This window comes from Colias croceus, chromosome 30, assembly GCF_905220415.1.
Source record: "Colias croceus chromosome 30, ilColCroc2.1".
In the NCBI taxonomy this organism is placed as follows: domain Eukaryota; kingdom Metazoa; phylum Arthropoda; class Insecta; order Lepidoptera; family Pieridae; genus Colias; species Colias croceus.
In genome coordinates, this window is record NC_059566.1 from 1,192,845 (window position 1) to 1,220,574 (window position 27,730).

Genomic DNA, 27,730 nt, shown 5'->3' on the forward strand with positions numbered 1-27,730 from the left:
TTTGGTTGTTTTATTTTCCTGATGTGTAACATAAATTGAAAATGCATAATTAAATATAACGGTCTAACTACAAAATTGAAACTTGCATGGAACCAAGTGATTTAATAAAATATTTTCATGAAATACTGTGAAATATGTACCTACTAGAATCTAGATGTTCGTTCGAGTCGACTGTTTTCTATTCTTTATAAATGTTCCAATTTTTAATCAATCGTACAAACTACACAGCATAACCTCCTGCACTATGATTGTTACATAAAAATAAGACACTACATTTTCGAAAAAAAATCAATCATTACACGCTTTTCAGACATCAATGGGGATCAAAGCCAATCTTCGTAATAGTCAGGTTCAATAAGTAACCATAAATCAATCGATAAAAGATAGATTAGTATTTTAAAATTATCAGATAATATACCTGGATATCATTGGCTAATATAGGTCTACCAGAATCTGATGGCATATTTATATTTAAGAAATAAAAGATTTTCATGTGGCAACTTATTTGACAACTATCAAATTGGTTGTCAAATTATTTGTCTTTTTTGCAGTTGATATATAATTTTTAGGATTTTGTCTAAAAAATCTTCGAAAATGTCGAAAAAGCCGCTGTGATCACAAGCAAGAGGTGTTGTTTATAATGTGTATAGAAAAATATTTGATGAAGAAGGGTCAAACACATCACAATTTTCAATTTAGAATATTTTATTGGTAAATTGGACTTACCCGCTTTGATACTTTTAATTAAAAAAATATTATATGTAGGTAACTATAATATTGTTTGTTGATTGGAATATAATTATATGAAAACTTATTACAGGAGTTTCCAATACGGCTATTCGTCAAGTCCAAGCTGTCCAAGTCAATTTTATAATGTGTGTATCTGTTAATACTTACGAAAATAAACATAGTTTTATTTTACTTTTATTTTATTTTTTAAAAAATTATAAGCAGTCTAGTTTTCTATCGATATAACATCGATATTTTCACATGGCATAATGATAATGAACATACAAATATAGGTATGTGTAAATAATAATATTATGTATTACCTGTGTAAAAGTAATATGTATATTATACATGTAAGTATGTACCTACATAATATTAAGTGGATATCTCATTTTTAAGTACAGTATTGTCCACTTATGTAATGTGACTAATGATATAAACTAAAAAATAAGCAGTATCAAGATCGTTCAGTCCATTTTCCCTAGGGTTGCACACTCAAAATTTTGATTTCCCTAATTGCCATCAGATTCTGGTTTACCTATAACAATATTATTAATATTGTCTATAGTAGAGCCATTTTAATAGGCAACATTTGACAGTTCTACAAATTTCAACAACGTAACCTAGTAACGACGACATAGAATAACATGATATTTCGTTTTGTTAGAACTGCACATTTGCTTAACTTTTTTAAATTACGATTACATATTTATAATAATAATGACCAATACAAGTAATTTTAAGATTTCATTTTACTGATTAACCATTCTAAACATAATAAACAATTTCTGAATTGAAGAACTGACGTCGCTACAATTTTGTGTCAATAAACCTTTTTTCTATTTATATACCAGAGATGTTACTCTAAAAATCGAAATCTGACATCTAGAATCGAATGCATTGATTACTTGTGAATAAAAATCATCATAAATTAATAAATTCGATTGACAAATGTTTCAAATCCGTATCGATTAATTCACTTTAATCGATGTTTTTATGCAAGTTACATCTCTTCGAAGATAAAATTGATAGACGTCAAATGTTGCCTATTAAAATGGCTCGACTATAGTTACTGCATTACGCCAACGTTTATCTAGACTCTAGAGTTTGTTCTTACTACTTATCTTATCCAATATGAAAAATTATTTCAGTGTACAATATCAGTAGGTATAGCCTATTTATCGAGGAAGGCAGGAATGAATATCGAGAAATAGGAGCGGAGCTATGCGGGTAGAACCGCGTACCGCGAACTGCAAATAAATACACCACTATTTTTAAATCAGTACAAAAACTTTAAGGACATGTTAGCGAATACTTTATTATCGTGATCATGATGTTAGAATTACATAATATCGATAGATAGCAAAGATATATTCATTTGTTTATTTAAGAAAGTCTCACTAAAATCATAGACACATTGCAGAGTTCATTCACTTATTCATTGATAGTATTACCTAACCTTGGGCAATAAAATGAAACAAGAGATGTAGTTACTAACTTTATTTATTTTAATTTCCTAAATTCAAATCTCCCCTTCATACTTCATCCGGGCTTAGGACCGGAATAATTACTTTTTTACAATAAATTAAATAGGTACATAGGTATGCAATTACAAAACAAACAATATCAAAATCGAATTTTGTCGTATAAATTAAGAAGTTAGAATCAGCTGTTTTTTACAATACCTACCTAATCTGTATTGAACTTAGGATTTTGGCGTGTTTAAGAAGTTAGAACCAGCTGTTTTTTACAATACCTACTCTGTATTGAAAGAAAAAACGATTTTGGCGTGTTTAAGAAATTAGAATCAGCTGTTTTTACAATACCTAATCTGTATTGAAAGAAAAAACGATTTTGGCGTGTGAAGTTAGAATCAGCTGGTATTGACAATTATCTTAACTAACCTTACAACTTACAAGTATTTCAATAATAAAATTGTCCTTCAAAATGTCCACCACCATTATCAATACACAGACGTGCACGTTTTATTAAATTGTTTTTTAACGAGAGAAGTAAGTAGGTATGTTTTTTTGTCTTTTCACTTCATCCAATATGCGCTGTTTTAATTATTGTTCGACACTAACCGGCTCACTTTTGTTCACTTAATTTCACTCCACAAAAAGAGGTCCAAGGGTGTGAGATCAGGTGAGCGAGGAGGCCAAGCAGCAGGCCCGCCTCGACCGATCCACTGACTTCCAAACTCCGCTGTGAGAAATTCATGAACCGCAGCGTTATTCGACATTCGTACTACGTCGATCCTCTTAAAAATACGCTAGTACATTACACGTTAGCATTTTGTGACAACGCCTGCTGGTAAGCATTTACCACGACGGTTCGTACATTTGGCGATCGAGCGTTCGGGACTCGGGTACTATTATCTGTACATACGTACTGCTGCACTCGCATTTTCTCCACTCAAAAAGAACGCACGAAGCATAAGTACATAATCGCGTGATATGAATTGATATGATATTGTACCAGGAAAAACGTAAACAAACGCGACGAAAAAAAGCAAGTTTTCACTTCCGCTAACAATTAGGCACTGTTTGTCCGTTGTCGCAACGCGTTCGGCGTTGGGGTGCGAACTGCGAACTGCGAACTGCGAAGTGCGACGCGGGCGCAGGCCACAGAGGGAAAGGGGGTGGCGGGGTGAAGGATGGCGAGCTTCGACGCGAGTTTGCCGGAATTTATCAATGGAGCTGTCCAGCGGACCTATTCGAAATCGTACGCTAGAAAATTACAACACAATACCTAGTGTGGGTCATTGACTAAGAATAGGTTTAACAATTTTTACATATTTATGTGGACAATTTTGGGACATTTCTGTTTGTTAGTGTTTTTAATTATTTCTTACATAAATATGATTGGTTAAAGGTACTTAACACCCTGTAAAATTTTATGTACTGATTAAAAAATAGTGGTGTATAGCGTATCTGTACATTTGCCATCAATAATAATTAATCAATTCTATCATACCAAGTGATTTTTTTTTCACACGCAATTACTCAAGCGTGTAATATTTTGATACTAACAGTAGCCGCGGCTTCGTCCGCGCCTGACTATATCGAGATATAGTTCTATCGTAGTATATTATTATTAGTCTGTGGTTCTATTAGTTCAGGATACATCGCCCATTTTTGCAAGTGACTACTATCAAGCTGATTTTCCGTTTGTAGCTTTATTTTGATGAGACACCGAATAATTTCGTGTACGAAACTCTCGATTGTGGTAGCTAACAGAGATAACAAGGATAAAATTTTTTGATTTGATGGTTCTCAAATATTTATTACGCAATTTGTAGGACAATATGTCTGTTGAATTATATAAACATTAACTAAGTGAAAACAAAAAAATCAGCTTGTTAGTAATCATTTATGATGACCTCGTTATCGATACACTTTGGAAAGGGGGACTCTTTGAACAAACCTTATATTTTGTAGGACAAATATTTTTTCGAATAATTTAGGTAATTATCTTGAGATTGAACAAAAAAAAATTCATTCAGTTAGTAATAACACAGACTAAGTAATAAATATTTGAGAACCATCAAATCAAAAATTTTTATCCTTGTTATCTCTGTTAGCTACCACAATCGAGACTTTCGTACACGAAATTATTGGGCGTCTCATCAAAATAAAGCTACAAACGGAAAATTAGCTTGATAGTAGTCACTTGCAAAAATGGGCGATGTATCCTGAACTTTATGTACCTACAATATTATGATTTATGAGTTATGTCCATTTGATGACACATATTTTATAGTAAAACGCCATCTATCGCAATTAATAAAACTTAAAAGTTGAGGTGTTTCAAATAGTCTTTTTTAGGATTTTCAATGGGATAGATAGGTATGTCTTACCCCCGGTAAAAAGTAGCCTATATAACTATCTCACTATTCTACTAACGACAAAAATTATACCATGAAATGATGAAATCGTTACATACTCGCATTTTTTCAGGGTTGTTGAATTAAATGTCTTTTCTTTCTTTATTTCTTTTATTTATTTATAACACTAACTACTATATTAAAGCCTTTTGCTTGTTATATAAAACATAATTTTTAACAAATCTTGTATTAAACCTTCCTCGAGAACCACTTTATTTAAAAACTGCATCAAAATCTCCTACTGCCCTTACGTAGGTGGTTTTATATATCTAAGCCTATTTTTAGAAGCTGTTTTTTCATCAAATTTTCATAGCATTTAGGTTTTGTAACATAATAATTATGAACTAGCCTTCCATTCCAGGCGCTCGCGTGGCTTCTACGTTGTCGCGTGAGAGCCATAGTACATTAATCTTGTATCAAGGTCTAATCAATAATTTCTGCAATCTGCTTTATGGACGTAATTGTTATGTATTAATTAATATATTGAGAAAACTCTTTGATTAAATATAAATTATAATATGTATATAGAGAATCTATAGATAGGTACTAATATTATAAAACTGACGAGTTTGTTTGATTGAACGCGGTAATCTCAGGAACTACTGGTCCGATTTGAAAAATTATTTGACTGTTATATAGTCCATTTATCGAGGAAGGCTATATAGAATATATAATATCATCTATAAAACCTCAGGGCACCCGGCACAGGCAGTCTTAAATTTATACTACTTATTATAATAATATCTTAAGAGTTTGTTTGTTTGAAAGAACTAATCTCAGGAATTACTGGTCCGATTTGAAAAATTATTTCGGTGTTAGACAGCCCATTTATCGAGGAAGGCTATAGGCTATATATCATCACGCTAAGACCAACAGGAGCTAAGCCACGCGGGTGAAATCGCGAAGCGCAGCTTGTTACAATATAAAATCAAGGGCGAATAAAAATGGAAACAAACAGACATACAACCATAAATTCCTTTATTAAAAGTTTTACAAAGTTAACGTATTACTTCTAAATTTTACAAGTATTTTTATAAATTAATATTATATACATAATTTTAAACAATAATTATATGAAGAGGGTTGACAGATGAAAAAAAGACCGAAAAATAAATTAAAAAAACAAAGACTGAAGTAATTTTTAATTTTAAATACGAAGTAATCGTATAGGAGGTAGCAACGTTGACAAGAGAGAATTTAAGTATAGTTGGTTCTTTGATAAACTGTTCCTCTTGCTATTTCGGTTAGAGTCCGGGCTGTCTGGCTGGCCGCAGTGGTTGCGTTTATTAGTGCGCATCTTATCGGCACAGGAAAATATCCTTAATTTAAAGTCATTTTTTAACGCGTAATTTTTAATCTTTTGCCTTTAGATAGATCCATCAGACAAAAATTTTTTATTGCAAGACGTTTTTTTCGTTGTTAAATAGGTGCCAGACACAATTTTTTATTTAAAATAATTAAAATGTCATCGAAATAAATGAAATTCTATCAAGATGAATGAAGAGATCTAATAAACGCAACCACTGCGGCCAGCCAGACAGCCCGGACTCTAACCGAAATAGCAAGAGAAACAGTATATCAAAAACCCAACTATACTAAAATGACTTTTTTTAAACGTTGCTAGCTCCCGTACGATAATGTGTGTGTGTTTCAGACACATTAAAAGGCTAAACAGATTTTGATGAAGTAAAAAAAAGTAAACAATATTATGCAAATGAAAAGGTGCAACCCTATATCCAAATAATTTTAAAACTTTGTGATTAAAACCCGTTTTATGTGATATTGAACTAAATTCTCTCTTTACATTTAGAGAAAACCACCTTTAAAATAAATAAAACCATCTCTACACTAGTGAGACACTTAATTAAATATAATAAATAAAATAATAACACAATTTTAAATTTTTTGATATTTTCATGCATATTATGTACATAGCTTTGACTTTGTTTCAAAATCGCATCAAAATTGGTTTAACAGTAACAGATAAACAAATGTTACACATTAAATAACTTGAGTAGGCCTTTTTTATATAAGAGCCTTAATTAAAAACATACTTATAAAACCTACATTTTTCGAGACAACTTTTATTATTAAATTTGGTGGAAAAAAATCGCATTTGTGAAACAGAAATGGCACGATCATGTTGTCCCACTCGCACTTACAACTTAATTCTTATCTTTAATTATAAAGAATAGATATCAATTTCCATACAGATTTTTCATCGGAAAATTTCATACAATAGGAAAATTTATAGGAATGACGAAAATTTTTACGAGTTTTACGTATTTTACTTTAAATGTTTCTTACAAAACATTTTTCTTACATTGTATAATAAATTAAAAATATCTTAAACAATAATTAGCATAAGAGAGCTTGGTTTTAAAATATCTTGTATTCAATTATCATTTTTTGATATGATTCACAAGGACAGATAAAATAACACAATCTGTGCCCTATTGTCATAAAACGCGGCAAAACTTTTACCCTCATAAATACTAACGGTCACTGATAAAATGTTACCCATTCGCTTTGCAATGGATTAGTTATTGCAATAGCCTGTCTCGTTTTATGATTGACGTTTCATGTGAGCAAGAGCAGGACGCAGCTATGGTAGAAAATGGTAGAAATTTATCCATTGTTTAACTTTTTATTAATAAGACCGTTAAGTTAATACAAAGCTTATTTCAGTATTTTATAGTTAAAAAAGCCATTTTTAAAACATTAATTTTTTATATCAAGTAACGTAACGGCACCGGTTTCCGACTAGCCTCCTCTATCCGACCATTTTGATTTTTATTTGATAAAACGTTTAAAATACGCGTGACACTCGTGAAACTGAAGGCTTTCGATTCAATCACTTATCGTACGTCATCTGTCCAAAATTGGGTTTCAAATTTTAACCGACATTTCGTCAATCCAAGAAAAGCTAGGCGAGGGTGTAGTTTGTATTGAATTGAATGCGAAAAAAACATAAAACGGTGAAAATAAACATTTGGATTTTTACGCTAAATACTCTGGTAAGTTTGTGGTTAATTTACTTTGAACGTTTTATTGGTCTTTTAAATTATTGATTTTAAAATATACATGCAAAGATAGCGTGTTTTTATAGGTTTTTTTGGACAAATAATTATGGACGGAATGAGGAGCTTTTCAAAATAACAACATTCCGAAATCCGACCGAATCGGTCGGTAAACGGAATTTCGCACTTTGTAAAAGAAGGTAATTATCTATTATGCATGTTGTTTTGTGGAGGTTTCGTATTAAGTTATTTATTCTAAACGCTATGCTTATATACTACACCTGTATGCGACCAATGCTAACTTTAATGGATTATTTGTAATATACGTTTTAACTGACTCTCTTTTTTGATTTTTTCGTTATTCATTTACAAAGACCGGTCTGGTTTAAAACCCCTATATTTTACGTTTATGACACATAATTGCATAACTACGAAATTGTGAGATCTTTATAAGTGTACATATGAAATAGAAATGAACTAAAAATGAATATCAATTTCGGTTTAGAGGCTTTATTAAGCAAATTTAGGTTTGGTCGGAATCTAGGTGCGATATATTTCCCTGTTTCCGTCCAACTGGGTTGCTTTTGCTTGCGCTGTGCTTGAGTGAAATTGCATGCGTTTATTTCAGGTCATCATCATGAGTGATAAAAAAGAGGCTGAAGTATTCTCATTAGTGTGGATGACCAGTGAGGCATTTATGAGTTTGAGTTTGAGTAAATGTAATTTTAAACTACTACAGTCTAACATAGAGTTAGTTTTTGTTATTATAATAAATGCTCAAATATTATTTAAAACTAGCGGTCCGCCCCGGCTTCGCCCGTGGTACATATTTAAAATATCTCTCCATAAGAACCATCCTCGTACTTCAAGTAATATAATAAAAAAAGAATTATCGAAATCGGTCCACGCGTGATGCAGTGAAAAGACGAAACGGGTTTTTACGAATTTCCATTGTATTTCTATCATCATAAAGTTGATTTTAGTAGAAAATATTTGACTGGTCGGAATCTAGCTACTCAGTGGTCGGAAACACGTGTATTTGTACTCAGTCGGTCGGAAAATGGTGCTTTCAGTTAATTTCCAGTCGTGACAGTTAAAATCCAAATTTAGGTAATAAAAAGCCATTATGAAATACAATTATGTGCATATTTTAAAATATAAGTTCGTAATCTTTCATAATATCATTTTTTCTTATGACCTCTAGAGTATTTAATTTATCTTTTAAAGGATTCATTTAGCCGTATCAATCAGTGGTCGGTATTCGGTGCCATTACGTTACAACAGTTTTAATTCTGTTTATAAAACAGTTAATATATCGAAAATTTTAAACAAGTGGCCCAAAAATGTAAAACTAAATAATTGCTTATACAAGGAATGTTATCAATCAACGCCAACTTTTTACTATACATATACTACAAAACTGTATCCAATGTTATATGTAAAAAGGTGTATATAGGTTACCTAACATTCGATCTTCAATAGACACTTACGCACACACAATTAAACGTCAAAGGGAGATGGCAAGATCCAAATACTATATGTGGAAAAGAGACAACCTATCTACAGCTTTTTACTTTTAATATACTTGTATACAAAATTTTAAATTTGTTCACAGTACCTATCAGTTTCATACGTATTCATATACACTAAATATCCTAAAACAACAGCAACAATTGACAGCATTAGAGTTAAAAACTGAAATATCTTTAACTTCTCGACTTGCTTGTGCAGAATCTCGTAGTTCATTTGCAAATTGTTCAATGCATTTGTTACCGAATCATATTTATCGGTTTTCTCAACTACGTTACCATTCTTCGTCTCTTTTACTGGAAACTGGCATTTTAGTCTGTATTCGTCGACTTTGTTTCCAGACGAATTTTGCCATATCTCGCTGAGTTCCTTTTGAGATAAATCTGTTTTCGGTATCTGCATACACATGACTAAAAACATGTCCTTTGATACATTTTTTAGTTGAAAACCAGGTTGTACAACAATCATGACTGTCTGTGACGCTCCTACACCTAGAATTCCTGAGCTAGGCCGTACACGGAATTTCTCTGGGGATGTCGTGCGTATTTTAAATGATACAGCCCCTGCATCGTTGTTTGTTATTGTGAACTGGCCGGTGATATCATCATTTTCGTTTTTAAACACGATTAAATTGTTAGGATTGATTCGCAGCATTTCACCAGCTGGAGTAGATGAGTGAATGTCATTTTGTTCGGCAAATGTGACTTTTTTCGGTGTATGTTCTGGTGTACTTCTATTTTCAGGTACAAACTCAAAAACGTAATTGTCCTGGCCGCCCCAGCATGTTAAAGCTTGCTCGGGAGGCACAAAGTTCTTAAGCGAATCTTTATTTACATTCTTCAACTTTTCAATGGCTTGTGCTGGAAGCAACGACTTGACAATTTTAAACGCAGCAGACAACACCCATGGCATTTGATATATTATAATGTAGTTCAAGAAATAAGGGTAATAATGCTTAAATAGAGATATCAAGTACTGAATCAATTCCATATCCATATTACTCAGCCCACAGCCCTCCATATCGAAAAACAACGATATTTTATTACCATTTTCCTCGCGTTCCATACGATCGAACCAGTATATGATGATTCTTTTGATCTCCTCGAAGTCTTTGACGCCTTTCACGTGTTTTTTCGACTTGATTATGAGCAATAGACAACCATCAACGTCCCGACTGTGTGGAAATATTACGCCCTCTTGTACAAAGTCCATTTTAATGTTACTTTCGTTAATATCATTCGCGCCGGTTGTTTTCCTCCACGTGAATATCTCCCAGAGCATATCAGCAGCTTCCTTCGCATCCTCGTTGGAATGTTTCAAAACCCGGGTGATGTATTTTTCGTCCTTAACTCTGTCTAGATCTAAGGGATGAAAACCATGGTCCGGATTTTCGCTCAATTTGCTGTTGAATATAGTTCTTACATCCGTTATAGAAGACATGACTGGTTGTTCTAATAATTAATTTTACTGAAATCACAGGATACACTTGTTAAAATCAATAGGGGACACTGGGGGACACAAATTGAATCACGATTCACGACTGTTATGACATTTCAAAAATGACATTCAGATATCAATTTCCATATTTTGGTAACAAAAGGTTACGTTCCGTTTTCTGTGGACACATTGCATAACTGATAATTATTGTGCTGATAATATTGGCTGATAATATACAAACCATACAAAAACCTGTTGCTATAACTTATATGCATTTTTAAATCGTAACTCAGTTGTAGTCAAAAGATTAAAATTAAATAAATGAGAGAGTTTTATTCATGCGGGTTCATAACACCAATGCAAATTTAGCACCCCATTAATGGAATTTTGGATCGAAAATGACCTTAATCGATAGGTCTCCATTAGGTCCTTTAAGGTCTCACAATTTTTTTGTTAGGTCCCCTTTAGTTTTTTTATAAATAATTTTTTAAATTTTGGGAATAAAAAAGTACACTTTAGCACCTCATCCATAGAATGTTAGGTCTAAAATGACCTTAATCGATAGGTCTCCGTTAGGTCCTTTAAGGTCCCACAATTTCTTTGTTAGGGCGGCAATAAACGGACCGCTCGAGCAGTTAACGGCTGAGCGCCGTACACGGACGGCTCGAGCAAGCTTATGTCACATAATAATTAAAAATTGCAAATTAAACAATAAAACGGCAATTAAAATGTTCGAAAAAACGTTATTTATTGAAGAACAAACGATAATAAATGTTTTTAAACTAATAATGGAACAAAATATTAATAATTTTGAATGTGGGGGGCCAACCAAACAGTATATTTTTATTTTATTTATTGTTAATAAACAATTAACGAACAAACGATTATTTATCGCAAACAATTGAGAACAAGCCACGAACTAACGTTATGGCATAATAAAAATTTAAAACTAATAAAAAAATATTTCTCTACTCCCCATAACTCACAGTACAAATTACGTGATGTCCACCCTAAGTATTGCGGGTTAAAATATACTTTGTATCAGAGACATCTAGTGGTGAATACAGAAGAATCGAAATTAATAATGACTACATCTTATCTCTAATAGATGGCGCTGTATTTAATTTCAATATTATACGGTAACTCATGAAATATAATGCTAACACTTTAAAGTACTAAGAAAAAAATGTATATATACTTAAATTTTTCGATGGTTATTTAAATATTGATATAACTGCAAACTTATATATTTATTTAAATATATATATATATATAATATATCACAATAATATACAAACTACTAGCACCATCTACATCAATATCAGAATTATTATATTTTATTACTGTGACATCTAGCGATGACTAGTAATAACTAATTGCACAAGAATTACTACCAGATTCTAATAGATGGCGTTGTTTTCTATAGCATAAAATTACTGATCATATATATTAGAAGGAGGCTGTAGTCATCATAAATTTCGATTCTTCTAGTCTCCACTAGATGTCTCTGATATAAAATAAATGATACAGGATATTATTGTAGATGGCGCCACTAGTTTTAATTATTTAAATAACTAAAGCTTTTTCGCTGAAGCATAAAAAATGAAAAGTGCATTTTTTATTTCATATTGCACTGATTTTTGCCATCCATATGTGAAAGTACATGTACCTAGTTCTAAAACTTTGCCGCCCGCGCACTATGCTTTTAAATAGACTTCTCTACCTACAAAATTCCTATCGATATATATTGATTTATCCTCGATTTTACAATATTAGTTCGAATTCATACTGTACTATAATAGTAGGTGTAGGGTAAGTATGTTTTTATCAATTCAATGCGGGTACCTACCCATATTGAATTATTGATTATTTTTACTAGAGATGCACCGAATATTCGGTTCCTATCCGGTATCCGGCTTATCCGGCCCTGTTTTACTATCCGGCCGGATACCGGATGGTAATGTACTATCAGGCCGGATACCGGATAGTAAAATTGGTAGATTTTATAAATAGAATCTAAATAAAGACAGTTGTAATGGAAGCTTTTTATTATTTTTAAGGAAATTTTTTTTCACTGACACGATAAAAGTGTCTCTACCAAGAACTGTGACCGCGCGAACGTTCACTACGAATCAAGTCAAAACCTGCACTGCACAGGCGGCGTGCTGGTGCGCGACACGCACCTACGAAACTCAAAATGCCGTCAGCCGAATATTCGGCGGCCGGATACCGAACATTCGGCTGGTGGTCAGGCCGAACATCCGGTATCCGGTATCCGGCCAAACAACTATTCGTTGCATCTCTAATTTTTACACCTCATACTTATCTATTTTTAAATATACAACTTTATCTTTTGGTGCGTAGGGCGATAAAGACTGGGGGTACAAGGCCTAGCTGTTAACCCCTGCCGCCGAAGGCGAACGGTGGCCACCGTTGGGTTTTAGTGGGTATGGCTTTTGCGAGTCCCACATACCCCCTCACACAGAAAAACTGTAGAGGGGGATGCGTAAGTGCCTTAGATTAAGGATTGGTCTCCGCGCGCGCTACGACTAGATACCGCCGCGCCGGCGTACTCGAAAAATGCGGCAACTAAAAGTACGCCGAAATCGGCGTACCCGAGCCAGTCGTGTCACAAGCATTGTGTGGAGAGGGCGTACCGATAGTTTCTAAAGATTTTGGACAAAACCTGAAGTAAAATGCCTGTTTGTGCCATAAAACTGTTTAAAAAAAATACAACAAATAATAAGAAAGACACTGGGATCACGTACCATCAGAAATAATCGTATTATTCGATATTTCACCTGTATTTTGAAAATGTTGTTTACGAAAATACGACGCCATTTAGTGTTGCCGTACTGCATATCCCAAAAACACACTTTTAATTTGAACTTATTTTATTCATAATGTTTTTTTTTTCAATACTATTACTAACGCATATTATAAAAAAAATGATAATAACAATAATTTATTTCTGTTTAACCTTGTTTAACTGACTCATATAATATAATATGTTATTTTTTTATTACCGCTTTTTTACTTTTAAAAAACCTATGTGATAGTATAGTGGAATGGCAAGTGGATTTGAGTCACATGTTCATGGGTTCGATTCCCGGCAAGGCCAAAATGAAATAAAAATATTTTTCAAACTTCTTTCCAAGATAGCTCATTTCCCATTTATGGGGTAAAATTTATGTAGCTGGCAGTACAATTCTTCACACACACTAGCGTCACCTAGCGTCCTTACAAATTGCCTTACACACACTACAGAACTGAGTTGCCGCACTCACGGAGCTATTGTTTTTAGGTGGAGCGGTATCTAGTCGTAGCGCGCGCGCGGAGACCAATCCTTAATCTAAGCGTAAGTGCATTTCCCAACGTAAAAAAAAAAAAAAAAAAAAGGGCGATAAAGATTCAGGGTGTGCTAACTATAAATATGTAAGTACTATTAACGCGAATTTAGTTAGGTTGATATATTATTTAATACTGCAATTATATGTTTTTAAATCAGAGATAGATCCTCTAGATTAGTCACTGTAAAGTAATATACTAATGGTGCCTAGACAATTAAAATGTATTTACTGAATCGATAAATGTGTTGGTGAACGTAAAACTCGAAAACGGCTCGACCAAATCGGCTATTTTTTAGGTACGGAAGGAGAGAAAACTAGAAAAAGGGTAGAACAACGTCTGACGGGGCAGCTAACATACTTAGGGATTAAAAAAAAACACAAACACTCAATCGAACAATATATTTCATAAATGTTACAACAATATTCACCCTGTGTAATTGTATAGTCATAAACATACTAAAATATATCACAATTTTTAAGATCAACATTGTTTTTCACCCAATACAATTTATCTGACTAGGGTTGTCAAATTGCTTTGTGAATATAACAACCTCATTTTATCATCACTCAGACAGATAGAACCACAGGATAGAACTATTTCTGATTTGAAGTATAATTTAAAAATTGCTATGATTTCAAAGTTGCTTGCACTGACGATTTCTTTTCACAATTATTACCAATCATACATTATACCAGAAAACTTATCGTAAAAAGTATGTCCACTGGCTCATAGCATTCTAGCTGCACCACACTAGTTTGATGTTTAATATTTGTACAAGGTACGATGGGATTGGGATACTTTAGGACAAAAATCCCTAAATAATAAAAGATTAAAAAAAATATGTCCACGGGCTAGATTCGATATAATTGACATCCCTAGAAAGCTCTTTTAATTTTAATAACCCTCATAGGACCTATTCAGATTAGAGCGGTATCCACTACCGCCGTGGGTAGCGGTATCCCGATGGCACGCGATTAAATCTCTTACATAGTATATTATAGAGACTCTAATCGCATACCGATTCGAGTATACCGACCGCGGCCGCGGCGGTAGCGGATACCGTTCTAGTATGAATAGGCCTTTATATTATACTCCGCAATCTTTCAACAATATTAATTAAACAATGTCGAAGTTAAAATAGTAACTATAAAGATGTATAATAATAATTTATAATTCAATATAACCAATCAATTTATATTATATAAAATATTATAAACAAACTTTAATTCTATATAAAATATTAGAATATTATAATGGATATGGATATGGCAGTGAGTTAACATTGTAATTTTGTGTATTCATAATCGATTTTGAAGTGAAACTTCTTTAGGCGCGTTGAGAGTAAAATATCAAGGTTACGTCATGGCAATACCGTTACGTCATGGAGTAAGGCGACGATTTTGGTATCTTTGAATCTTGCCATAGAAGTTTCACTTCTGACACATGCTCGGCAAACGCTCTTTTTTTTAATAAGTAACTGCATGATATAACCAATATGAGTGCCTGTCAAATAAATTTGATTTCTATCCTATATTTCTGTTCAACAGGTATAATGTATAAAAATTGGTCACATCATACCTCTGTCTTTGTCTAACACTGGTAATCATTATATATTAGAAAGAGATAGCTATGCTCTCTTAATTTTATTACTATAGGCTACTATATAAGTATAAATTTACGATATTTTTAGAACTGAAACATTTGAAAGGATTTATTATAATTTTGATTCTGTTTTCATTGAAAAATACCTTGTATTTCTATTATTTTGCAGTTATAATAACCTCCTCTTTTTTGAAGTCGGTGAAAAATATTAAATCATTAATTGGTATAAAACCGGCTACTCACCTACCTGCAGCAGGGGCAATATTGGAATTGCAAATTTAATTGTGATGTGCATAGGCAAGTAGGGACAATTTTGCAGCTGAAATTTCTCCGACCGCCGCGCGGTGCAACCGAGATTGTTCCAATATTGCCCCTGCGGCAGGTAGGTGAGTAGCCGGCTTTGTTATTAATTAGTATTAGTATAAAATCTTTTGTTCATTATTTAATACATATAACTATTTAATAAGAAAAATCTACCTACGATCTATGTACATAAAAAAATGTGTGCAGTGTGCGTGTATTAGTGTACACACGTAAGAAGTGAAACTTCTTTATGACCTTATTTTTCAAAAAATAATTTACTTTATGGAACTTTACAGAAATACGTCGAATCACGCATGTTAGGGATATGAAAAAGATGGCGCGTAACGAAAAAATGTTACACTAAATTTTTTCCAACCCGATAAAGAAGTTTTACTTCAAAAAGTTATATCAAGTTTCTTAAATAATGTAAATAATGCCTTATCATACTTGCATCTCTTTTTCACATTATATGTGAGAATGAGATGCAATATAATGTAATAGCACAGACTAATAATAATATACTACGTATGTAATAGTTACAATTTTAAATTAACTACATATTACAATATAGAATACATTATTTGCAGTGTTGCTAGGTTGAGTTTTAAAATTACCCTTTAAATTTCCCATGTAAACTGACTTTTTAGACAGACTATACAGTATACATTGTTATTTTTCGTCAGTGCTAATAAAAAATAAAATGATATTATATTCTATGTTTTAGTTGTGATAGTAAAGGAGCTATTTATGATATTTAAAATTGTAATTCAGTCAGATTACTTAAAATCTCAATGTGAGTGTAAAAATTATAAAAAATACATTAAATGCTGAATATGTCTTTTTTAGATAAACAGATAAAAAATGTGACCCACATTCATTATAAAAAATGTGAAAATATATTTGCATCATTTTGAACAATTTTAATTTTTAAACAACATATTACATACAAACTTACTTTATGTACAAATATAATTTTTGTAAGTAGAAACATTAAATTTTATCACAATGCCTAGAATTCCTGTATATCACCACATTTAATGCAATACTACCGATCATTAAAACCATAGTTACAATTTGAAGCCATTGAACAAAGTTCAGACTTTTACGTAATTTATTAAAATCGTTTTGCAAATTTATCGATACTGTTCTTACTTCTTCCGGCTTACTAACTGTGGATGCAATCTTTTGATTTAAGCTTGCACAATTTAGTCTATATTCGTCTATACTACTGCCTGCAGTTTTCCAAACGCTACTCAATTCTTTTGGTGACATATTCATTTTAGGTACATGTACAGAGACAATAAGAAACCTGTCTTTGTCGACAGAGTCGATTTCGAACCCTGATTGTATGATTATTTCTATGCTTTGCGATACTCGTGTTGGTAGGATGCCGCTGCTCGGCCGTACGCAGTACTTTTCAGGTGCCGTTGTCCTAATCTTATATGCCACTAATGTATCATCCATGTTTGTTATTATAAGTTGTGCGGTTATTCTGTTATTTATAAAGTTGAATTGTAAAGTTTTCGTCGGTTTCAACCGTAACATCTCACCGGGCGAGTAATTATCGTCTTCTTGTATTTTGATTGGTTCATTCCCTTTTGTTTCTGGCACAAATGTGAATTGGTAAGTGTCCTTGCCTCCCCAGCTTACTAACGCCTGTTCAGGAGCTACTAAGTCCTTTAGTTTATCTTTATTCACCATTCGCAGTCGTTCAATCGCCTGCGCTGGCAACATTTCCTTTACGATCTTGAAACCAGCTGATAAAATCCACGGCATTTGAAATATTATGACGTAATTAATAAAATTTGGGTAGTAACACTTCAAAACGTTTATCATGTAAGAAATTACGTTTAAGTTCATATTGTTCACACCGCAGCCGTCCATGTCGAAGAATAAAGTAATTTTTTTCCCGCCTTCTTCACGTTCCAGTCTCTCCAGCCAGTATACAAAAACTTTTTTTACAGCGTCTACGTCTTGGCCTTTTACGTAAAGTTTTGAACGCATAACTAGAAGTATACAACTGTCTATGTCTCTACCATGTGGAAAATACAATCCCTGTTTCAGAACGTCGATGTTTACAGTATTTTCGTTTACTTCATTAGCATTATTGTCTTTTCTCCACACCATGATGTTAAACAACATTTCTGCAGCCAATTGGACGTTGTTCGAACAGTGTTCAAGTACCCTGTATAAGTATTTATCACTTTTAACTCTTTCTAAGTCCCTTGGATCAAATGTCGGCGCTGGTACGGCTTCTTTTAGTTTCGCCTCGAAAAGGAGTCTTATTTCTGATAGCTTGGACATTTTAAATCTTGTATCATACTAAATACTAGGTTAAATAGTAAAAAAACAACTTACAAAAAGTTTTAGATTACTTGAGCACAAAGTTCACTATTTGTCTAGTTGATACTTGATAACTCGTATCGTATCAAATAATCAAATTGACGTAGAACATGAAAAAACAAAAACAAGAAAGACAATAATTATTGACAATGGTTATATCAAGTGTCATTTTTGAAGTTTACATTTTCGTCCTAAAATCATACTATTTGTTCTTACTGTTCTGTGAATATTATAAATGCGAAAATTTGTATGTATGGATGTTTGTTACCCTTTAACGCAATACTACTGAAGCGTTTGCTATGAAATTTGGCACACAGAGCCTAGAGGTAGCTACTATTATGTATTCTGTGCTAGAGGGTAACTTGGATTAACACATATAGGATAGGTTTGATCCCGGAAATCCCTCAGGGACGGGACCTATGCGGGTTTATCTTTAAAAACGCGGGCGAAGCAACGGATGGAAAGCAAGTGAAATTAATATTACTTTCTTTGTTTTTTACCATTATACATATTATAGGTAGTCCTTTAATTAATAAATATTTGCTTAGAATGAAACTGCAAGAAAAATCATCAAAACATCAGATAATTACATGAAAAAACACAAAATAAAACTTGCTATGTCTTACTTAGGTTCTATCATGAAATGAAAAATAATTAAATTAACAGAACATTTAATGACGAAGGAATTTTAATAAAAATACATTTGAAATAAATTATTTATTCAAACAACCACATTACCAATAAAATCACTGATACACAATAAAAGCAATACCAATTATTAATAATAGATCAAGAGCCCACGACGGCCAGACTTTCCTTTCTTTAAGAAAGTTGAAAGTTCCTCTGTATATGTCTCCGATACAGATAAGAACGACTAACGATTATCAAGTCTGGGTTGTGGTTACTTTGGCAGGAAACAGGTAGTAAAGGTGTATAAAATTGTAGCTAACTTTCATTATACTTTAAAAGCTAAATTTTATATATGTCACTTGGGGACGTATAAAAAGATGTTACCTCAAGAGCCGGACAGTTTTCATGGTTCTTACATCTAGCCAGACACATTTAAAAAATAACTAACATATCATCAAATTAACGTTACTGCCTAAAAGTGTATCAAATATGAAATAACCCACTAAAACATTAGTTTACTATAATTAATGATTAAAAAATAATAGTATAATAAGTTATTACTTATCTTTTACGGGGACTTATGTTGATGGAATTTCATGTATCCCGATGACACAATAACAAAGTCATCCAGATACGAGGAATTCCATCGACATAAGTCCCCTTAAAAGATAAGTAATAACTTTATTAAATATATTATACTATTATTTTTTAGTATTTAATTATAGTAAACTAATGTTTTAGTGGGTTATTTCATATTTGATACACTTTTAGGTAGTAACGTTAATTTGATGATATGTTAGATATTTTTTAAATGTGTCTGGCCAGATGTAAGAACCATGAAAACTGTCCGGCTCTTGAGGTAACATCTTTTTATACGTACCCAAGTAACATATATAAAATTTAGCTTTTAAAGTATAATGAAAGTTAGCTACAATTTTATACACATTTACTACCTGTTTCCTTCCAAAGTAACCACAACCCAGACTTGATAATCGCTAGTCATTCTTATCTGTATCGGAGACATATACAGAGAAACTTTCAACTTTCCTAAAGAAAGGAAAGTCTGGCCGTCGTGGTCTCTTAGATTATAACCAAACATTTCTGAACATACCTACATAATATTTGTACAAAATAACTTAAGGCCGGTTGCAGAGCTTCACCGACCATCAGTGCGTACCATCGGTCCTGACGATACGCATTGACCGACCGTCAATGCGTATCAGTTTGTATCATTCAGTGCTCTGCGTATCAGTAAACTGACCAGCACCTGGTATCGATGTTCATGTTCATGACATACTCACTGATGGTCGGTGAAGCTCTGCAACCGGCCTAATAAGATATAAACCATATAAACAGTCATCACTGTCTTATTATTATTTCTATCCCATAAATTACCCCAAAACATATTATAAATAATAATTCTTCATCGGAATAAAATTTAATAAATAATAATAGCCACAGCAAATTAGATTCAGAATCGTCGATCAGATCGAATAATTCGTGTAGTTTTGAAAGTTACCACAGTTATTCCTAAAGGTGTCCCGATGAATATACTAAAAGCCCTCGAGGGAGGGACACAAGCCTGCGGTGGGGGAGGGGGGGAAAGGTCTCTTTTTCAAGGTTTTGACTTGTAACTCGAAAATTATTCATAATATCTGTTTAGTGACTTCTACATTAATTATTAACATTAAATTGCCTATAAATTACGTCTAAACATTTTTACCGTACGATCAATACTTTAGGAGATACATAGTACTTAAGGTGATAAAAATAAGAAACAACATCGTTATAGGTACTTGACTTGACTAAGATGATAGATAAGTCGCGCTACAAAGATAAAGGTGTGATACAACCTCAGCTATTTACAGGAAGGGAAAAACATCAATTATCAAGATTTTTGATCAAAAGCCGTCACTAAAGGAAACAGCAACTGTATTTTATGACCCAACGTCAACTCAGGAGGTTATAGCAGAAGCCGGAGAAAAAATGTTTCTTGCAGTATACCGAGCGCCCTGTACTCAGTCTGAGATCAACAGACATCGATTCACAGTTTTTCTGAAATCTTGTACCAAGCCCAAACCGGATCTTTCTTCCCTCCCCCTACCAAAGGGTCAGCAAAATATCACGCCTACAGAGTATTCCATCAAGTACAGGAGTGGCTTGGGAACCAACTGCCTCCTGAAATATGGGGTTGGAAGCGAAGAGTCGATGGATACTTAGAACCAATCACGACCTTGGATCCTCCTGCTCCTGAAGCGTTGTTAAATTCAATTTTTTGCCGATGTAAAAGTGGATGTTCCGGAAAATGCAGTTACCGAAAAGCGGGCATTATGTGTAGTCTTATCTGTAACGGCTGCCTAGGAGCTTGTACTAATGGACCCCCTATCGATGTTAGTGATAAAGATGACGAAGATGAAACACAATTTGACTAATAAGTCGGCATACTCGTGCAAAAAAAGATGTTATTTCTTTTTATAATTAAAATTTGTAAAACTATGTTGTTTCTTATTTTTCTTACCTTTAATACTCTGTATCTCCTAAAGTATTGATCGTACAGTAAAAATGTTGAGACGTAATTTATAGGAAATTTAATGTAGATAATTAATGTAGAAGTCACTAAAGAGATATTATGAAAAAAATTTCGAGTTACAAGCAAAAACCTTGAAAATGAGACCTTTCCCCCCCTCCCCCGCCGCCGGCTTGTGTCCCTCCCTCGGGGGCTTTTAGTATATTCATCTGGACATCTTTAGGAATAACTGTAGCAACTTTCAAAACTACACGAATTATTCGATCTGAATAAATTAATTTTCCCATACTATAATTAATAACATCAATATTTTCCTAAAGTTTATGTGGCAGTGTTGCCAACATCATTTATATTGTTATAACCAATTGACTATAATATAATATTTACTAATCTCTCCTGGCAACACTTATAGCCTGGATGATACATAGTCAGGCTGAAAAGAAAAAAAAAACACAATTAGATGAATGGATAACATAATATATCAAATATTTTTTTACTACCATTTCACTCGCAGTTTTGCTTACATTGTCAAAACTTAAATCTTACTTCAGCCCCCCTAGCCAAGTGGCTTTCTGTTAGCGTAGCGTTCAATAGAATAGACTACGAATGTATGAGGTTGACGTAAGCTGTAGATACGTCTATTCTATTGAATGCTACGCTAACAGAAAGCCACTTGGCTAGGGGGGGCAGAATATCTGTTACTATAAAAAAATCGCATCAAAATACTTTGTATAGTTTTGAAAACTTTAATACAATATAGGGACGGACAAATGGCAACATCAAATTTGTTTTATACCATGTAGTGTTTAGTCTTATGGTAATATTATAAACTAGCTGTGCCTCACAGGTTTACCTGCGTGGTTCCACTGCTGTTGGTCTTAGCGTGATGATATATAGCCTATAGTCTTCCTCGATACATAAAATGAAGTTTATAAATCTTTTTAAACAAATGTAAGCTACAAACTGATTTAAATACACAAAAAATACTTACCGAAACGAACCAATACGAATCCTTTTTGAATACCATTTTTGACAAGAATCCCATCTCAGACTCTGGTGCTATAGTGTGTAGGTGTAAATGCCTGACGCTCCTGAACGGCGGCCAGTGATAGCCGAATCTTGCATCTTCGATTGACAGGTTGTTCTGAGCAAGCATGTCTTTGGCGATGGAGAACATCATTTCAACTGGAATTTTTTGTGATTTTTTAGAAGGAGTTGTACATTTTTTTTATTGTTTGATATTAATAACTCAGGCCCCGGAACCACAGACACAATAGGAGAGTCTTTGTAATGCAACTATCTGGATTGTCAGATCTATGTATATATTATAATAATCGCATTTAAATATTCCTAAAATATCAAAGAAATAATTAGGTACGAATGTTAATTCGTCTCATTATCGATCTGTCGTGATAAACGCCCTTTGAAACAGAATACTAATCTAGACCGTAAGTAACACAGATGATACTTTTTTTAAGTAAATAAGCTGTAAAAATAGGTATTTAATACAAGTTTTTAAACCTTACCTAAATCCTTATCAGCCGGTGTAAGTGCTTTCGCATCTTCAATATGCCGTTTTGGTACCGTTAAAATATGGTATTTGCTTGCCGGTTTAATATCCCTAAATACACAAACGAACTCATCTTCATACAACAATTCGGTGTTTTCTAACTTATTTACTATGTTGCAAAATATGCAAGACGATTTTTCAGCACTCATTTTTCTTAGCAAAACAAAGTTTGAAGTAGACAACACGACTGAGCGGACCATAGAGTAACTTATATAGGGTGGGTAGAGCGGACTGACGATTTTAGACAAAATTTTAACATTCCATAAATTTTTATTCTGTGCACTGATAACATTCGGTACAGCCAAGAAACTTATATTTGATAATATAATATTATATTATGCTTTTTGGATACAGCCATAAAAATTAACGTTCTATGTTTAATTCATTGAATTTTAGATTTTATTAATAAAATTGACAAGTCCAAAGTTCAAAATAGTGATAATTTGCGTTCATCATTTTTTATGATAGACAGTGTGCACCATTCTCAATTCTTTATTTTTATGTCTGTGTTTTTATGCTATGAACTGGTTTATTTTCTGTTCATTTGATTAGATAAAGTTATATTAATCGTGCTTTATTTAAATTCTAATTCAAATATCAAACAATTTAAATGCAATAATTATTAATCTTCTATACATATATAATAAATCTGTAGAAGGGTCAATTCTGTACATTGAAAATATTGAAAAAATAAATAGCAGGCGGTGTTACTGGATCGATACCAAACACAAATATGTGATTAAAACAATTTTTGTCTGTCTGTCTGTCTGTCTGTATGTTCAGACATCACGTGAAAACTAACGGTTCGATTTCGATGAAACTTGGCATAATTATACTTTATTATCCTGGGCATAAAATAGGATACTTTTTTTCCCGGAAAAATACGTAGAAAAAAAAATCTTAATTTTTCCGCGCGGACGGAGTCGCGGTCGGCAGCTAGTAATTAATATATTGTCTATTATTGAGCAAACGTGTAAAATTTATATTAGATAAATTATCTTATAGTCAAACCCCGAAGCTCGGGCACTCGTAGGTTGGGCTGGTCAATCCTCAGGTCTGACATAATGACTTGGTCAAAGCCCAAATAAATGTAATATTTCGGCCTTTTACATGCTTTTACTCTTAGATTACAAAATAAAGTACAGATGGAGCATGACAACCGCCCGTCGCCCTTGTCAAAGAAAATACGAAATCAAAAACAAATACGTCGCTGCACCAGTGCTATAGCGCATAAAGTGTCATGCAATACGTCAAAGAGGGTTTGTAATTTTGGTAAAAAAATGCCGTCTTGTGATAATAAAACGCTGTAAAATTTGTTCCCGAAAACAAAAAAAAGATAAAACATCGTTTCACAGGTTTTCTGTAGATTATTTGGCTGATTTATTTCTTTAATACGAATAATAATTTTACAGATATGAAGGAATACAAAACTTCAACGTATGTTGCCAGTATTTTGAAAATGAATTTGCCATTTTTATTGGTAAAACTTGTATACGTAGTATATTATTATTAGTCTGTGGTAAAACGGTAAAATGGTTAAAAGATCTTCAGGGTAATGCTGTTGGATTTTTCGATCGTGAATGTGATTATTTGTATAGTGCACTAAAGGTTCATGATAATTATTAGATTATTTTAATAAGCATAATACATTATTTGGTTACTTTTATAAAGCTTAAAAACGTCATAGTCGTTTTCGCTAGCGATTTAATTTATGTGAACTCCATGATGGATATGATGAAAATAAAATGTCCCGTATTCTCGACTAAAAACTACCGCTATTCGTATTCATATATTATGAAAAATAAAAAATAATATAATTATTATAGTTAATATTGAAACTTTTTTTATGTAATTTATTTAATAAAAAATTGAATACAATTATTTTGTCCATATATAACTTTAGTAGGCAGGTACGTCTTTATGTAATAAAAGAATTTAAATAAAAATTAAAACTTGACTTCTCATCTAATATATAAAAATCAATGCCACTTTTCGTTGTAATTCCATAACTCGAGAACGGCTGAACCGATTTCGATAATTCTTTTTTTATTATATTCCTTGAAGTACGAGGATGGTTCTTATGTAGAGAAAACGTGAATATGTACCACGGGCGAAGCCGGGGCGGACCGCTAGTTTATGTATATAGCCTACGTCACTACCGCCACTAACATAATAATTCAGATAAATAAATAAATAAATAAATAAAATCTTTATTTTGCTTTAAACATGGTATTCAATGGTGATACAATTATATTAATAAAGCACAAACATGTTCAGCCAATACAAGCATGCAAAAATAATTAGGCACCATAAAGGAGTTAATGGTCTGTTCGGGTTGAACTTTCCATGAACTCCTTTATGGTATAGAAGTTTTTTTCATTAAGCCAAATAAGAAGATGTTTTCTAAATTTATAATCATTACACGTCTTTAAGTTATTTGGCAGATGATTGAATATTTTAACGGCCATCCCCACGCAACTTTCCCTGTATTTGACGATACGAGGGTTCTCTCGTAAAATTAATTTATTCGGATCCCTTCGTGATCTCGAGTTTAGTTGAGAGGATGTTTTAAACAAACTGCTATTTCTAAAAACAAACATACACAGTTCAAAAATATATAAACAAGGTAGGGGTAATAAACCAAGCTTTTTAAATAAGGGTCGACATGATTCAGTGGGTGCTATTCCACAGATGGCTCTCATGCATCGTTTTTGCGCAATGAATGCCCTATCCCTAGCAGTACTGTTACCCCATAATACTAATCCATAGCGAAGGTGTGATTCTACGTAGGCACGGTATGCTGTCACGGCAGTCTCTAAATTTGTGGTAACTTTAACCCGTCTAAGCGCGTAAACGAATCTATTAATTTTATTACATACATCACCTACATGAGCCTTCCAGTCCAAATTATCATCTATTGTAATACCTAAATATTTAATATTTTGTAATGCGTCAATTTTGTTTATGTCTAAAGTAATGTTAAATTTTTTATTGGAAGATAAAGATCATTGCAATGAAACCTCACAACTCAAAATCGGTCCAACGGTTTATACTGCAGGGCGTGTCAAAGAAATATTCATCCATAAACTCGAAAAACATAACCCTCTTTTTTCCGTAGTCGGGGAAAAATTTGGGAAATTTTTCAATATCTGGCAACATTACACGCATACAGAAGCACCGTGTACGTACAGTGCAGCGGCGAAATGACAGCACACATAGCTTTATTGAAAATGACGATAAATTATTCGGTTTAGTTCGGCAACGCTCCATCTGTCTTTTATTTTGTAATCTAAGCTTTCAATTATACAGAATTAAGACATTCTATACCTGATTCAAGTTTTAATGGTCAATCCCCGATTCTTCCCCGATTTAATAAAATTGTGTTTTGACGTTTGTCAAATTAGTATCTCCCAGGTTTGACGAAAATTGTTTAGTAAAAGCTTAGATTACAAAATAAAAGACAGATGGAGCGTTGCCGAACTAAACCAAATAATTTATCGTCATTTTCAATAAAGCTATGTGTGCTGTCATTTCGCCGCTGCACTGTATGTACACGGTGCTTCTGTGTGCGTGTAATGTTGCCAGATATTGAAAAATTTCCCAAATTTTTCCCCGACTACGGAAAAAAGAGGGTTATGTTTTTCGAGTTTATGGATGTATGTATAATATTTCTTTGACACGCCCTGCAGTATAAACCGTTGGACCGATTTTGAGTTGTGAGGTTTCATTGCAATGATCTGAATTATTATGTTAGTGGCGGTAGTGACGTAGGCTATATACATAAATGAGAAGTCAAGTTTTAATTTTTATTTAAATTCTTTTATTACATAAAGTACCTGCCTACTAAAGTTATATATGGACAAAATAATTGTATTCAATTTTTTATTAAATAAATTATATAAAAAAAGTTTCAATATTAACTATAATAATTATATTATTTTTTATTTTTCATAATATATGAATACGAATAGCGGTAGTTTTTAGTCGAGAATACGGGACATTTTATTTTCATCATATCCATCATGGAGTTCACATAAATTAAATCGCTAGCGAAAACGACTATGACGTTTTTAAGCTTTATAAAAGTAACCAAATAATGTATTATGCTTATTAAAATAATCTAATAATTATCATGAACCTTTAGTGCACTATACAAATAATCACATTCACGATCGAAAAATCCAACAGCATTACCCTGAAGATCTTTTAACCATTTTACCGTTTTACCAATAAAAATGGCAAATTCATTTTCAAAATACTGGCAACATACGTTGAAGTTTTGTATTCCTTCATATCTGTAAAATTATTATTCGTATTAAAGAAATAAATCAGCCAAATAATCTACAGAAAACCTGTGAAACGATGTTTTATCTTTTTTTTGTTTTCGGGAACAAATTTTACAGCGTTTTATTATCACAAGACGGCATTTTTTTACCAAAATTACAAACCCTCTTTGACGTATTGCATGACACTTTATGCGCTATAGCACTGGTGCAGCGACGTATTTGTTTTTGATTTCGTATTTTCTTTGACAAGGGCGACGGGCGGTTGTCATGCTCCATCTGTACTTTATTTTGTAATCTAAGATTGAAAGCATTTTATCATTTTAGCAGCTTTCAAGTCCTAAGAGCCGATTAACTCTGCCAGTTCTGACACCTGATTGGTCAGTTTACGTTATTTTCATTTTTATTTGAGATGCTTTGGAATATATTGGATTGGTTAGTTTGTATGAAAAATTAATAATTTTAAATTTAATGTTTGTTAGTAAAGTATCTTAAAATGAAAAATTAATAATTTGTCTG

General features: G+C 32.8%; 3 protein-coding genes across 3 annotated transcripts; all 3 read right to left on the reverse strand.

Moving 5' to 3' along the window:
- Nucleotides 1–8,917: 8,917 nt before the first annotated feature.
- On the reverse strand, nt 8,918–10,723 carry LOC123704772 (motile sperm domain-containing protein 2-like). The gene has a single exon (XM_045653269.1). The coding sequence runs from the start codon at nt 10,603–10,605 to the stop codon at nt 9,235–9,237; it is 1,371 nt and encodes a 456-aa protein (XP_045509225.1). The 5' UTR covers nt 10,606–10,723; the 3' UTR covers nt 8,918–9,234.
- A 5,668-nt stretch (nt 10,724–16,391) lies between these two features.
- On the reverse strand, nt 16,392–18,261 carry LOC123704773 (motile sperm domain-containing protein 2-like). The gene has a single exon (XM_045653270.1). The coding sequence runs from the start codon at nt 18,160–18,162 to the stop codon at nt 16,849–16,851; it is 1,314 nt and encodes a 437-aa protein (XP_045509226.1). The 5' UTR covers nt 18,163–18,261; the 3' UTR covers nt 16,392–16,848.
- A 1,865-nt stretch (nt 18,262–20,126) lies between these two features.
- Nucleotides 20,127–23,218, reverse strand: LOC123704792 (adenosine 5'-monophosphoramidase HINT3-like). The gene is made up of 5 exons (XM_045653293.1): nt 23,161–23,218; nt 22,885–23,125; nt 22,350–22,543; nt 21,654–21,791; nt 20,127–20,284 (listed from the first exon to the last, which is right to left on the reverse strand). Exons 1-4 carry the CDS (start codon nt 23,185–23,187, stop codon nt 21,765–21,767), a joined length of 489 nt encoding a protein of 162 aa, XP_045509249.1. The 5' UTR covers nt 23,188–23,218; the 3' UTR covers nt 20,127–20,284; nt 21,654–21,764.
- Between the last annotated feature and the right edge of the window lie 4,512 nt (nt 23,219–27,730).